The 14,931-nt window shown below is 41.0% G+C and overlaps 1 protein-coding gene across 1 annotated transcript; it reads left to right on the top strand.

Annotated features, from left to right (window-relative positions):
• Positions 1–513: 513 nt before the first annotated feature.
• GFRAL (GDNF family receptor alpha like) lies at positions 514–14,282 on the top strand (the record flags this gene model as incomplete). The annotated part of the gene is made up of 5 exons (XM_014948914.1): positions 514–545; positions 3,979–4,113; positions 11,106–11,258; positions 13,105–13,530; positions 14,226–14,282. Coding segments are annotated over exons 1-5 (793 nt in total), but the record flags the coding sequence as incomplete, so codon positions are not given.
• Positions 14,283–14,931: the final 649 nt, after the last annotated feature.

The following is a 14,931-nucleotide window of genomic DNA, read 5'->3' as shown; positions in this document are numbered from 1 at the left end:
AACACATCCACTTCGAAAATGTATTGACAGTGCTTACAGAAGGTGATCAGACATAGCAACAGGCATTTTCCAGAGAGACTCTAGGCAGCAGGCAAAGACTTGCTCTTCAAAGACTTGGTTTCTCTGGAAATCAAGAAGAAACTGAATGCAGAGGGAGCACTGGATCCCATCAAAAATGCCGAAGAACCACTGTCACATCTAGACGCGGTCCAGCCTAGCAGGTATGGTGAAAAGAGAGATGTGAGTGTAGCACCTCAAGGATGTAGCACCGGCAGCTACAGAGGAAGCTCAGGGGGATAGAGTTGGGGATGGAGTTGGGGATGGAGGGGGGGAAGGAAGGGGGGTGGAGGTGGGATGGAGGGCTTCATGCCCTGCCCATCCGAAGGAGGTGTGCAGGGAGGAGGCGGCAGGGCCATGGGCCGTGCGGGCGGGGCGCTGTCCGCGCCGGCGGTGCTGAAGGGGCGGTGCCGCACCGGCACCTGCCGCCCGCCGCCAGCCCCGCTGCAGCCGCCGGCGGCCGGCCATGGCCCCGCTCCTCCGCCTCGGTAAGTGGGGTGGGGAGACGGGGTGGGAGGCAGCCCCCCAGCCTCGCCAGCACCTTCCCTTCATCCCCCCGGCCTCTCGTCTCTTCTCCTCTCGGCGGGTTCCGCTTGCAGCTCCGTCCTTTGCTCTTTCTCCCCGGGGAAGCCTCACTCATTCCTCCCCCCTCGCAAGGGGTAGGAATGTACCTGTTGAGGGTTTGCACTGGTGTGCGACCTCCAGGCCCTTCTTCATGCTGGCTGGGGGTAGCGTGTCTGAAGTGGGAGGTAAGGCAGGGCAGCAGGGACGGCAGCGCCGGCGGCGCTAAGAAGTTGAGGGGGTGACGAGCCCCACAAATGGGATGCCTTGTCGGAATAAACAGCCACTTGTTTGCTAAGTGGAAAGCATTTGGTGCTGGCAGTGCTGCACACAAGGCTATGGACATTTCCCTTTGGGTTTGAAGGGAGAAAAAGGGGAAAATCAACAATGCTAGTACAGAAGGATTTGGTAGAAAAGAATACAATGAGACAAGTATGCTATAACTTCTTTTATTCTCCTTTTCCCCTCTCTACATATTTCACTGAATTTCACTGAATTTTTAGAGTTGGAAGGGACCATAGAGATCACCTAGTCCAACTCCCCTGCTGAAGCAGGATTGCCTAGAGCTAGAGCATGTTACTCAGGAGCATCCAGGTGGATTGTGTATTGTATCCAGGCGGATACAATATACATATTGTATATGTGCTGCTTCTCTCCTTAACACCCCACTACTCTAACTTATATTCCACTGCTTTAAACATTCTGTAGGTAGTTCTGCCCCAGGTTGTGTTAGAATGAAGTTGTCATTTATAACTTTGCAACTATTTTCAAACTATATTCCGCTATAATTTGCCTTTCTCCTTTGGAGCTAGCTATCTTGCTGCTCTTGCTGTTGGATAGAAACCACAGATTTGTTTCCCATTATTAATTATTATCTGCCAGATAACAATTCTGCAGTCTTGGGAAAGATACTAATTCCTAAATTCCTCAGCTCCCAGTCTGAAAAATGAGGGTGGTATAATTTATGAGATATTATTTCATAATTTTTTCTTCCCTTTCCACTTTAGACACCAAATTCTTCAGAACAGGAAATTTTACATCTACCTAGTGAATCCGTAGACACCTGTTCAAAAATACTGATACCTGTAGAAACCTAAATTTATGTGTCTTCGCGTCAAAATGGATCCGTCTAAAAGTTTTAGCTACAGACTAGCTCCTAGATCTCCTGAACTAGGAGTAGAAAACAGTCACTTAATACTCCAAACACCAAATAATTAAAGTGAATGACTAAGATAATAACTGTTAATTTAAGCAACTGTATAAGCTGCAGTGCACTGGATTCTAAAATCATATAGGCCAGTTTGTTTCATGTATGTTTGCAACAGTCCTGTGTATTGCTGAGGAAACAAAAGACCCATCCACAATACACCGTTAGATCTAAAGAAGCCCTTTCTTAGACTGAATTAACTTAAATCATAAATTATGCCACTTTGCTCTTTATTTTGCAAAAGCATCTCCTCCTTTTTGTGGGCACAGTTTCCAAGTGGGTTCAAAATAAACACACTCTGAAATAATCCTTACAGAGGAGCAGGAGCTACTAATTGGCTGCTTAATCAGTCCTACTTTGACTATTCATTTTCAGCCACTGCTTCTCAAAAGCTGTCTTAACTGGAGGGAGACAGCACACAATCTTGGTGCTGCAGATGCTAATCAGACGTGTAAATCTTCCATTGTAAATCTTACCTACAAAATAAGTAAATGGTTACCCAGCAAAATACCTTTTCTTAAAAAGTTCCTGGGATTGTAATTTCTTATTGCCTTATATTTAGTTTTTTTTTTTTCACCTGTGAGATATTTGGCAACTTTTTTCTTCTCTCTGTCACCCAAGTAAATAGTGAGTGATGTCCCAATTTGAAAGAATTTTGGAGATAGTCCCAGGACTAAAATGTTGTCATGATGAGCTAAAATTGTCCTTATGGATGGGCCAGCTGCACATTTCCTCAATGTCAAGTGGCAGGAGCTGCTTGTGTGAATCGGTCTTCCAGGCTGATCAACACGTAGCTTATTATGAAGGAATATGCAGAATTGGGTAAGAATTAGCACCAGCTATAGTAAGCATGAGTGGCTGCTTCTGCGTCTCTTAGGCACAATAGATGCTATTGCACTTGTCAGTTATAAAATATTAAATGTTGCTTCATCTTTATCAACATGGGACCAGAAAGTGTTCCCTACAATAGCACTATTATAACACAGGTAGGCATCATTTCCAGAAAGGAGGGCATCACCTCTAAACAGTACTGGCTCTCTAAGATTGTTAAGAGCAGTATTTGATAATTAATTTCTTATTTCACAAATGTATCATTGGAAACATTTAATTTCTCTGGATAGGGTCTGGACAAGTCCTGAGAGAATATTTCATGCCTCTTGTAGAAGATATTTAAGGAATTAAACAGTGTTGGAAATTCCTCAAATTCCATACGAACTTGCCTGACATAAGGAAATAAAAGTAAACCTCATCAGGGAGATGCTGTGTCCTTCACTACCGAAGTAAAATACTCCCATCAGGTGTTCAGCAGCTAGTCTGATAAGGCCCAAAATCAGTGTCTGAAGCTTAATTTTATAGAAAATTAAGACACATGGTTACAATTTAGATGTTGTGTTACCATGGGAATGTTGATGAAAGAGCTAAACCCCAACTGATTTGTCTTTTCTTAGCAAGGTGACGCAATTTAATTTTCTACTCATAAACCAGAGGTGGTGCTGATTTAAAATTCTTTACCTTGAAATCTCTGTATCAATCTTCAGTTTCAGAACTTTTTTATGCAATTAACATGGCCTTTAGGTTCAGTGCACTCAGGGAAGGAGATAAAGACATAATCGTGGGGGTTGCTTTCAAGAAATGATGTGTCTGTGAAATAAAAACAAAGAGGATGAAGAGTACTGTACTATGAAATAAAATCTCATTTATTATCTAACAGTTGCGTAATTGTCAAATCTCTTTCATGTGGTCTATTCATAGGAATTCCTATGTAGTCTTTAACTTGATGAAATTGCAGTTCAAATAAAATGCTGTTTCCTTTGAATTTTGTACTATCTTCCTTTCTATTATTATTACGGGTCTCAGAACTGCAGTCATTTCTATCTATCTATGGACTGATGTCATATATCGCTATGGTTGATGTTATAATACTGAGGTAAAAACAATACAAAATACACTGCAACTTTGAAGATTTAAAATTTAAATTTAATTTTCCAGTTATGAAACTGAAAAAAATTTTATTCTGTTAAAAAGTAACTTGGTAGAAAAAATTGACTCTATAGATAAACTACAGTAAATCATAGTTTCATAATCTAAGTGTAAATGAAAAATGTTAGTACAATATATATTGTATTAAATAGTCATTATATTCTGTTTTACAGTGTTGTTCATGTGCTTCACAAGTATATCTCCTGCCCAGACTCCTGACTGTCTGCACTTGAAGGAGCAATGTATAAATGCTGCAAATGGATGTGAGAGTGTCTGGAATGTTGTTGAAGATGTCTGCAATATTTCAGGTAATTCTTAGGTGTGTACACAGCTCGATTTTGAATTGCTGAATGGTTGCATATTCATAGTTTGTCATAATATTGCTGTGGTAACTGAATTAAGTCAGTGAGATTTCAAAGAGAAAATGATGGCAAAAGACAGTTAACTTGTGAAATCCTTGACAATGGCCAATATCATTTTCAATTGCAGTCACACTTTCTCTTCAACAAAGAGAAAATGATGGCAAAAGACAGTTAACTTCTGAAATCCTTGACAATGGCCAAGATCATCATTTTCAATTGCAGTCGCACTTTCTCTTCAACAAGGTGATAAATGAAATTTCTGGACTATGAACAAAGTGTGAATCTGAACTAACTCAAGAAGCCTGAATTCAGCAGAAATTATGCTCCTGTGGGATCCTATTAAATAAATCCAGTATGCAGCTTGGAAAAAAGTTCCAACCTTGCTTTTCATAATTCAAAGTTGATATTATGCTCCTGTGGGATCCTATTAAATAAACCAAGTATGCAGCTGGAAAAAAAGTTCCAACCTTGCTTTTCGTAATTCAAAGTTGATCTGCCCCATCCCTGGAGGGGTTCAAGGCCAGGCTGGATGGGGCTTTGAGCAACCTGGTCTGGTGGGAGGTGTCCCTGCCCAGGGCAGGGTGGCTGGAACTCGATGATCTTTAAGGTCCCTTCCAACCTAAACTATGCTGTAATTCTATGATCTCGCATGATACCCAAAACAATGTAGTAGTCACTTACAGTAATTTTCAAATATTATATTAGAATATGAAACAAACCAAATAAATCATGCCTCAAAGCAATTGTGTTATAGGGAGGCACACTGTATTTACTCAGTGAATAGTACCTACCTGTGAGAGTGATTCACTTGCAGGGAACGATGGTACAATAAACTGCAGGTTATGACGTGATTAAACCTCCTTGAATTGATAAACAGATTCTCACGTAAACTAAAGCAAAAAATCAGTCTCTGTCTCTGTTTATTGCACTTCCAAAGCTTGGTGCATCGTTTCCAAGTAAAGTATGTTTCAAGTGGGTAGGACTCTGTATTCAATTTTAAGTGGGACCGGGTATTATAAGTTTGATCTGAAACTCATCCTAATCTCTGTTGTCACTCAGATGAAAATGTTCCTTTCTCCAAAAGCCTATTATCTTCTCAAACAAATTTTGGGTATCAGTCACCATCTCTCTTTCTTTAAATCCTTCCAAGACCTTGCTGTCAAATGTTGAGTATTCGCTTGCCAGGTGCTCTAAATATGGAAGGGAGAAGATGAGTGTGTAGTGTGATAATGTCATTAGACCAAGCTAGTAATGACACCTTTATTGACTGATAAATGTCAAGGGCCTTGATCTGCCTAGGCTGAACCAGCACTAGCAAATAAAATGGGCCATTCCCTCAGCAGTATAGATGGAGTCACTTGCCATTAGCCTAGTCCATGACTTGGTCCTGTTCATAAATGTAGACAAGGGCATGCAGTACATTACTGCCATTTCTAGCAACTTAATTCCATAAAGCAAGTTCTCCATCACGGGGAGTCAGAGGTATCTATATGTCTGTGAAAATCCCCCTTCTCCTTATATCGAAATTATTTGAACAAAACTGGCCATGCCCTGATGCCATCAAGCCTTCTGAGCCTCAGCTGCAGCAGAGTTGATTAACTGAATGATTCTTTGTCTGTTTTGATGTCAGGACCCAGTCTCATGTTTGGTCTGCATGGGAAGTCAGGCAGCAGAAGATGTTGCCTGACTTCGTGGTCAATAGCCCATTGCTAGAACATGCACCTGCAGTGTAAGCTATCTGATTTTTTTGCAGAGATTTGTACCCAAGTGTCCTAACTCAAAAGGCAGTATTTAAAATAATTAGAGCAGAAAATATTCTAAGGGGTTCATCTTAGTGTGTCCTGTTCCAGATGTGTATCCGCTTTGCACAGAATGGCTCAATACTTTTAAGAACAGAGTAAATGAAAAAAACATGATAACCTAATGGTTACAACAGTCCCCAAAGGAAGTGGGTTTCAGCTCATGTTCTCTTGAGTTTTTAAATATTTTATGTGAAGTGAAGCAGATATGGCTTCTGCTTGAATAAACACATTGGAATATTCAGTACTTTCAGACTGAAGATAGTGATCTGAAGATGAGCTCTCTAGAACCAAACCTCTTCCCCCAATCAAGAAGTTGTTTACTTTGCTTCTCTCACATCATTCACAAAGGCATTAGTAGCTAAGCTTATTGACATAAAGGTCAGGATTTGTAATGTAGCTTATTTTTCATCATACCCTGCAACCACATGAAGTGGGACAGCATGGTGACTTCTGTGCTCTTGCTTTTGGATTTATTGCATTGTCCATTATATGTCATTGTATGTCCATTATGTGCCATTTCCATCAATTATTATCCTATGTGCTTATTCACTGATATTAATAGTATTTGTAACTGGGTAAGAGAAACCTTCTGACAAGAAATTCTTGCTTGTTTGCTTTTGCATCTGTATATTTCCTTCGGCTAATAGCCTTTGGCAAGGACTCTCCAGCATTGCAGGGCACTCAAATATCGTTCGGGTCTCGGACAAATTTTAAATGTGCTTATTAGATGCCATGACCCCAGAGGGTGTAAACCCAGAGTCAGACAGCTGATGGTACCTCTCAGAGAGCCCACAGAAACAATGAGAGATAATCTACCAGCAGTGTTATTAGTAAGAATAACATTACACTGTCTGTCAAGAGTACTCTACATGTGCAAGACTAAAAACTTCATGGATGAGCAATAGGAATGGAAAAGTCCTTTTCAGTGCTGATCATGAGCATGTTAGTTGGAGGCAACAGTCAATGCAGCAACTATTCCTTTTGCTAGTTTATGAGGAACATAAGTACAAATGATACTTACACTCCTTCTCTGTGGTGTGAGTTCAATAATTCAATCCCTCAGGCTGTAACCTCCAAGTTAAATGTGTGCATTATTAAGACCTCCATCTTTTGTTCTTCAGAGCAGGTTGGGGAACACTTTCCAGATGACTACCTAAGTCACTCCTTTCTCTGTCAAACTGTCCATCAGTGCTTCTCTACTACTAGAGCAGCATTTTCAGAGTCTCTGTTTATAGTCCTGTGAGTCCAATCCTTCTTCCATTTCCTCTTCTGTGCCAAGATACAGTGGGGAAAAAAAAGGAGTGAAAATGCCTAAAAGCCAGCTTCCAGGTCAGGATGAAAAAGACTGAAATATTTCATTTTGACAGAATCAAAACTTTTTACTTTGAAAATATCAAAAATGTTTCAGCACTGCAGAATGAAGATTTTAAGGTTTGGGGGTTTCTGGTTCTTCCTTCTTTTCACTGAAAAAAATAGAAATTTCTGAGCTCTGATTTAACCATGATACATTTTCTTAATTTTTCAGAACTGGAAACATCTGGGCTCAAATCTCCTAAATATTAAGGACTCACATTTTGAATTAGATTTGGAAGAGGTTATTTTTCTTAGAATAACAGAATCATTGAGGTTGGAAGGCACCTCTGGAAATCCAGTCCAAATGCCTTGCTCAGGCAGGGTCAACTGCAGGCTGTCTTCCAGGACTGTGTCCATGTGGATTTTGGATATATCCAGTAATGGAGGCACCAAAGCCCCTCTGGGCAACCTCTTCTGCTGTTCGACCACCTTCATATTTAAAAGCTTTTTCTGATCTTTAAATGGAATTTCTTGTACTTCAGTTTGTACCTCTTGTCCTGTCACTGGGTACCACGGAGGAGTCTGTCCCTGCCTTATTCAATCCCCTTCCATTGGGTATTTATACACATGGATATGGGCATTGAAACACCCCTGAGCTTTCTCTCCTCCGGACTCTCTCACATTGTCCTCCTAGTACAGATGCTCCAGTCCATTAACCATATCTATGACACTTTGCAGGAGCCACTCCAGTATGCCCATGTCCCTCTTGTCCTCAGGAGCCTGGCTCGGGACATGGCAGTCCAGATGTGGTCTCACCAGTGCTAGGGAGGAAAACCCAGTACTTTCCTTTGCAGTCTTCAGGTGCAATTCCCACTGAGATGACTGAAGAGGTGACTGTGGAAGAAAAGAGATTATCACCCTGGAAATGTCAGCTTCTACTCTGTCATGCTTCTATCTGTGGTTCCATGCACATAAATTATGTACATATAACGAAATCAAATTATGAATAATGGCCACCAAGCATTAGGTCAGAGAGCATTTTTTTGTAAATACCTTAGAAGCATATGTATAAGCTAAAATATATTACCTAGAATTAATCAATGGTAAAGCAACAATAATTGAAAACCAGCAATAAAATATTTTCTATTGTTCATCCCAGCTGAATCAACACAGTGTACAAACAGACCAATACTGATAATAGGTTATTTCTACACAACTTTCAAGAGGCCAGGCAAGGGATCCCCATAAATCTGGTGTGCTTCCTGAGTCTGTCTGTGCCCTTTGTATGTCCGTAGCCCCACAACCTGCCTCTCACCCCCTGGTTGTTGGCTGCTGTGATTCAGCACAGCCTTTTCACTGTGCATGGGGCCACTCTGAACAGAGCTCCTGTACCTGGCTCCTAACCACAACTTGTTAGTGTCATGAAGACCGATGAGCTAAGTGAGGCTGGGGTGCTGCGTAAAATATGCCAAGGTTTGTATTTCTTATTTTCCTCTGTCTATATCTACTGTCGAAGTGACCTCAGGACCTTGAAGAATACAGTCATAATTTTTTTTAATTAGCTAATTTTTATACAAGCCCCTCCTGATACTAGCTCTTTTTCTACCCCTGAAATTTGTCCTTCTGAAATTCTCCCCTGAAAATCTTTTATTATCCCTTACTCACTCAGCTAATTTTTATACAAGCCCCTCCTGATACTTGCTCTTTTTCTACCCCTGGAATCTGTCCTTCTGAAATTGTCCCCCAAAAATCTTTTATTATCCCTTACTCACTTGATAAAATAGAGTAGAATATCCACCCACCAACCTCCATGGGCCTCCACAGTTCCCGTGTCACCACATACTAAAATCTTTTATTATCCCTTACTCACTTGATAAAATAGAGTAGAATATCCACCCACCAACCTCCATGGGCCTCCACAGTTCCCGTGTCACCACTTACTTTCCACCTTGTTTTTATGGTCAGGGAGTGCTTTATGTCTCTGACTTTCAGAACGTCTCCTGAGTCCCTTGGCTACTGGAAAACAGATGGAAAGTGAGGGCTAAGGGTCATGGTCATGGTCTACTACTGAAAACACAGAAGGCAAGTTGGAGATGGGTTGGAGAGACACAGGCAAGCCTGGGCACCATCACCTCCTCCTTTGCTGATACAAGAGGTGAAGTGGGAGGAGAGGCTGGGAGCCATATCTTTTCCTGGGCTGCCACATCCCCCCGTAGCAGTGCAATATTTTAATACATCCCCAAACCCTCATTAGTCAGCAACAGTATCTGGAGAAGGGGCAAGGCAGGTTACTGTCTGAAAAAGGATTTTGGGGTGGCAGGAGGGGGATGTGCCCTCTGGAATAGCTGATAGTCATTCCTTCAGGCAGAGGCAAAAGGCAGCGTTTCCTCTGGCAGGCTTTCGCCTGGCCTGCCTGCCGCTGCTGCTCGTGTCAACAACCTACAAATGACGTTAAAACCCTTAATCACATTAAAGCTTGTCGGCGGCGGAGGCAAAAACCCTTAATCACATTAAAGCTTGTCGGCAGCGGCGGTGACACACGGCTGCTAGCTTTGGAGTCTGACTCCAGCCCACGGCCTCTGCTGCTCCGTGCTAGTCGCCAGGGAAGCAGCAGGGCAGGAAGCCAGGCATGGCTGTTGACAGGGCAGAGACAATAGCAGATGGGCTTAGTAGATGAAAAAACCAGCCTCGTGCTGCCCCGTGACCAGCCTGGGTGTTGTGAGCCACATACTCCTTATCTTACACATCGTGAGACACTTAATATCTATGAGGCAAAGAGAGGAAATGTGCCGTTTTGGGAGCCTGCGCACCTGTTTTGACAAGGTAGATGCGTGGCTTTCACAAAATAAACCTTCCTTAAATGGTATTAAACTGCTGCTTCTGTAAATTTCTTAAGTAACTTATAACTTCCTTAAGCAATGATAAGTCATGAAGTACTTTAAAACCTTTTAGTCCATAAAGTAGAGGGTTGATTGATTTACCTTAGTACCACAAACTAGCACATCCTCTTTATTTTTACTGCGGACACACGGAAAATATGTCCTGACAGCCTGTGCAAATGTCTTTGTCATTGAGTCCAAGTGCACACGCAAGCAATGGGCTTGAAACTGGCAAACTAAGGCTTCTGCTTATTTTTTTGTATTTTTTTTATGTTAACTGCTCCCTTATTTTTATTATTTAAAAATTAAAAATCAGGATATTCTTGGACTACTTTAAATTTGATGTCATTGCCAAACTTAGGCAGTGAAGTTTTTCTACAGGGTAGGAGTCTGAGGTTGTATCCAAATGGCCAGGCGTTAATAAGCTTGTGCCATCTTCATGTGAGTGAGGGATCACTCAACCAGAGTTGACATCCCTCAGGGTGGGCTTAGCATCCCCATCATCCTGGGCTCTGCCTGCCCTCCTACCTCCCCTCTCTTGCTCCGTTACATGGCAGTACCTCACCCTGCGCTGTGAATTCCTGTCCCTGTACCAGGCACCTCATTCCCACAAGGGATCATGTAGACTCCCTCAACTCGTCTTTGGTGTCTGTGCCTCACCTACCTAGAATAAAAGGTATGAGTTTAAGGTTTTACATACTTTGGAAATGAGAACAGAAGCAGACATTCTGGCAATGCGTCAGATCAGATAAAAGAGGGCAATATTAGCACAGCTTTATTATATCACTCTGAATGTTGTTTAAAACTTGTAAATTATGACAGGTTTTCAAAGAAAACTAGGTTCAAACCATCTTCTGCGGGCAAAACATATCTTTTTGTGCTTCAATTGAATTGTTTTATGTAACCATATCCCTTAAGCATTCATAACCATTAACAACATTATAATTTTAATGGTGAGTTCTAGGTAATAGATGCAAGGCAGAAGACGCTATTGGATGTAATAGAATCATCCAGATCCTGGCTGACGAATACCCAGAATTTAAAAACTGTGTCTGCACTACAGATGATTTCTGTAGCGTCACAACTTTGCTTGGGAAACAGTGCAGCATTAATACAGGTAACTAAACATAAAGTTTTAATTATGAAGAGCAAAGAAAAAGATATCATTCTGTAACCCTCATTTTAACTGGTTTCAAGTTTCTTTTGCATATTTCTCAAATCTGATCATTCAAAAAAAAATTAGTTTTTTTACTTTCTGTGACATTTGCATTCCAACAAGCATATGGAGGCAATGCCATATCTAATTTTAATGGTGAGTTCTAGGTAATAGATGCAAGGCAGAAGACGCTATTGGATGTAATAGAATCATCCAGATCCTGGCTGACGAATACCCAGAATTTAAAAACTGTGTCTGCACTACAGATGATTTCTGTAGCGTCACAACTTTGCTTGGGAAACAGTGCAGCATTAATACAGGTAACTAAACATAAAGTTTTAATTATGAAGAGCAAAGAAAAAGATATAATTCTGTAACTCTCATTTTAACCCGTTTCAAGTTTCTTTTGCATATTTCTCAAATCTGATCATTCAAAAAAAAATTAGTTTTTTACTTTCTGTGACATTTGCATTCCAACATGCATATGGAGGCAATGCCATATCTGCTTTTAAATAAACAAAAGCAATAAAACACATGTGAGAAATTCAAATGGCTCAATCCAATGGAAAGCAAGAGTGAAAATGCAATGTGTGTTGAGGGCCACTTGTTGCCCAAGGAGGCCTGAGCACCACCGGGTCTATGTTATGTACAAGAGAGCCACATCCAGACACCTTGTGAATGGGAGCATGAGTGAATGGGGATGCATAGCTGTGCAGTTGTGTCACACTGTGTTACAGGAGCTTCTTCACTACATCTAGGAGATGTTACTGGGCACGGGAAGCACATTTATTACCTTTATAAAGCTGTACATACTATTTAAAATGCACCCATTTAAAAATTCTATTGTAATCAATGGGCCCAGCTCCTTTAAATTTATTTTTTATTATTCTAAGAACTGTCAGAAAGACTATCTCTATAACTGAGAATTACTTGGTGCAGTTTCTGACCCAGTGTCTCCTGGAGTAATGACTCGCAAAGCTGACATGAGAAGGAAAACCAACCAGTGAATGGCAGTCTGGAAAGTGAGCCCCAGGGCTGGTCCCTGGTGCTGATCCATCACTCCCTGCTGGCATGGATCAGCATATATCACATAGCAGGAGAATATATGGTTTTATTGCAGAGGAAATAATAACATCCTGACCTGTTACTCCTTGCCCCAAACAAGAAGAGTGGGTATCTAAAACCTGATCTTGATGTCATTGGAAGAATTGCTTTTGCTTCTAGCAAAATGAAATAATTTTATATTTTTTGGTGATTTCTTACCAGCATATTTCTCACCAGTGAGTTTGGGTGGAGTTACACTAGTATCAGTTTTACCTACAGATTATTGCTTATGGTATTGGTAAATAATTTCAGAATTAATTCTCACTGTCTAACTTAAATTAATACTTTGGGTAATGAATGAACCATCTTCTGGAATTGCCATTCTCTCTTTACACATTATGCATTAAATTAAGGTGATAATCCATGGTATGTCCCATCTTTAGGTGGTTAAAATTATGTGAGATGAATCCCTTTATGTAGTAATTTTAGTGGGGGTTTCTCATATTACTGTTAGCAGCTGAAGTGTTAAAGCAGACTGTATTCTACAGCTACCAGGACACAGTAAGCATGAGGAAGATTCATTAGTCTGCAAGACTCTGAAATTATTATGTATTTACTTACAGCTCAGAATGAAACTAGGGCTGTTTCATCAATTTTATTGCATTAAGACAATTATCCTTTTCCTGAATTTGTTTAGAGCTGACCAGTGAAGGTGCTCCATCTTCCATTTGATTTATACCCCTGTTTGTACCTATTTGTACAGAATATTTGGAAACGTCTTCACGATCAGCTACTGAACTGAGTTTGAGGCAACACAGAAACCCCAAACACCAAAGGCACCCAGAAGAATTAGAGAACGACTGCAGTATTGCAAAACAACGCTGTCAAGAGGACCCTTACTGCTCTTTAGTGTACAAGAGCTTCCAGCGAGCATGCTGGGCAGACGTGGCAAAATGCAGGCTCCCGATGGTCAACCAGGAGTGTTTGTCAGCCTGGAGACAGCTGGGGAAAACAGTGCTGGGGGAGTGCAAGTGCCCAGAGCCACTTCAGACGAGATGCGTTAAAATATGGAAGGGAATATTCAACAACCCTTGTTTACAATACTCTCAAGAGAGCCAAGCTTCAGCAGCTAGTGAAAACGATGATGACAATGACGATGATGATGATAAAAGTCAGGACACCGACACAGGTTAGTGATATTCCAGCTGAATGCTTTCATATGTAACTGTGGTGCACAAGCCTGTGAAAAAGGTTTTTTTAATGATCTGCAGTTTAACATTGGAAACGTAGTTTTAATAGGCTTATTTAGATGCGAATGAATAATGTGATAGCAAAATGACAGCTTGAGTGCAAATAGTATTGTTCTTCAATGTGTTAATTTGATACTACCTGATCCAAATCAGTCCCTTTTAGTATTGCACTATAACTAGAAACAAACAACAATAATTTTCTAATAGCAAGAATTGTCTGCCTGCCTTGACTTTAGATCGTGACAAGCAGTTACTTGAGCCCGAAAACTGAGTGCACTGATGAACGCAGTAAGGCCTCTGACTTTTATTTACTCACAAGAAATCTGACTTTATACTGCACTGAGCAGCTCTAAAAATTCTCCCTGAGCTCACAGGATCTATAATTATGTAGAGAATGTTATCAGCAGCCATTGGTAAATTGTGCTTTCACCCCGAAACTTATGAATATATGTAACAGTGATTTTAGAGTCTGTTAATAATCTGACAGGTCATACTTGGTCAAGGCAGTTTGTTTTATTCTTGTTTATTTTTACTACTGGCACTGTGCCAGCAACACAGCAAATTCTTCAAAGTTAAAAGCTAAACTAAGACATGGTCTATCACTTATGCCTGTATCTGTATCGTTTTGTTCCAGACAATATTAGTACGGAAACAAAATTACAATGGAGTTTATCTGCTCTCTCCAAACAAGGTAAGTCTGATTTACTTACAAATCCTAATAACTGAATGAATACTTTTCACTCAAATGACTGAAGAGCAGAGTCCCAATAGGTCCAGCACAGAATCATACAATGCCAGGTGGGAAGGCCCCTCAAAGATCATCTGCTCCAAATGTTCTCGTGTCTAAACAAGATGGCCCAGCACCCTGCCCAGATGAATCTTAACAGTGTCCAGTGTTTGGGAATCCACCACTTCCCTAGGGAGGTTATTCCAGTGGTTGATTGTTCTCATTGTGAAATTTTTTTCTCTTGTATGCAGCTCGCAGGAGCAAGCTATACCCATTACCCCATGTCTTTTCCATGTGACTCCTTGTAAAAAGGAATCTTCCATCTTCTTTGCAGCCACCCTTTAAATACTGGAACATGGTGATAAGGTCTCCCCTAAGCCTTCTTTTCTGAAGGCTGAACAAACCCAGTTCTCAGCCTTTCCTCATATGTCAGGCTTCCTAGTCCTTTGGTCATCCTGGTGGCCCTTCTCTAGACCCTCTCCAGCCTGTCCACACCTTTGCAGACCAAAACTGAACACAATATTCCAGGTGTGGCCTGACAAGTGCTGAGTAGAGAGGGATAATGCCTTCTTTATCTCCGGTGTTGGTGCCCTTGTTGATGCAACCCAGCATC

Source organism: Calidris pugnax, unplaced genomic scaffold (genome assembly GCF_001431845.1).
Source record: "Calidris pugnax isolate Ruff unplaced genomic scaffold, ASM143184v1 scaffold141, whole genome shotgun sequence".
Taxonomy (NCBI): domain Eukaryota; kingdom Metazoa; phylum Chordata; class Aves; order Charadriiformes; family Scolopacidae; genus Calidris; species Calidris pugnax.
This window is presented reverse-complemented; position numbering and strand designations above follow the sequence as displayed.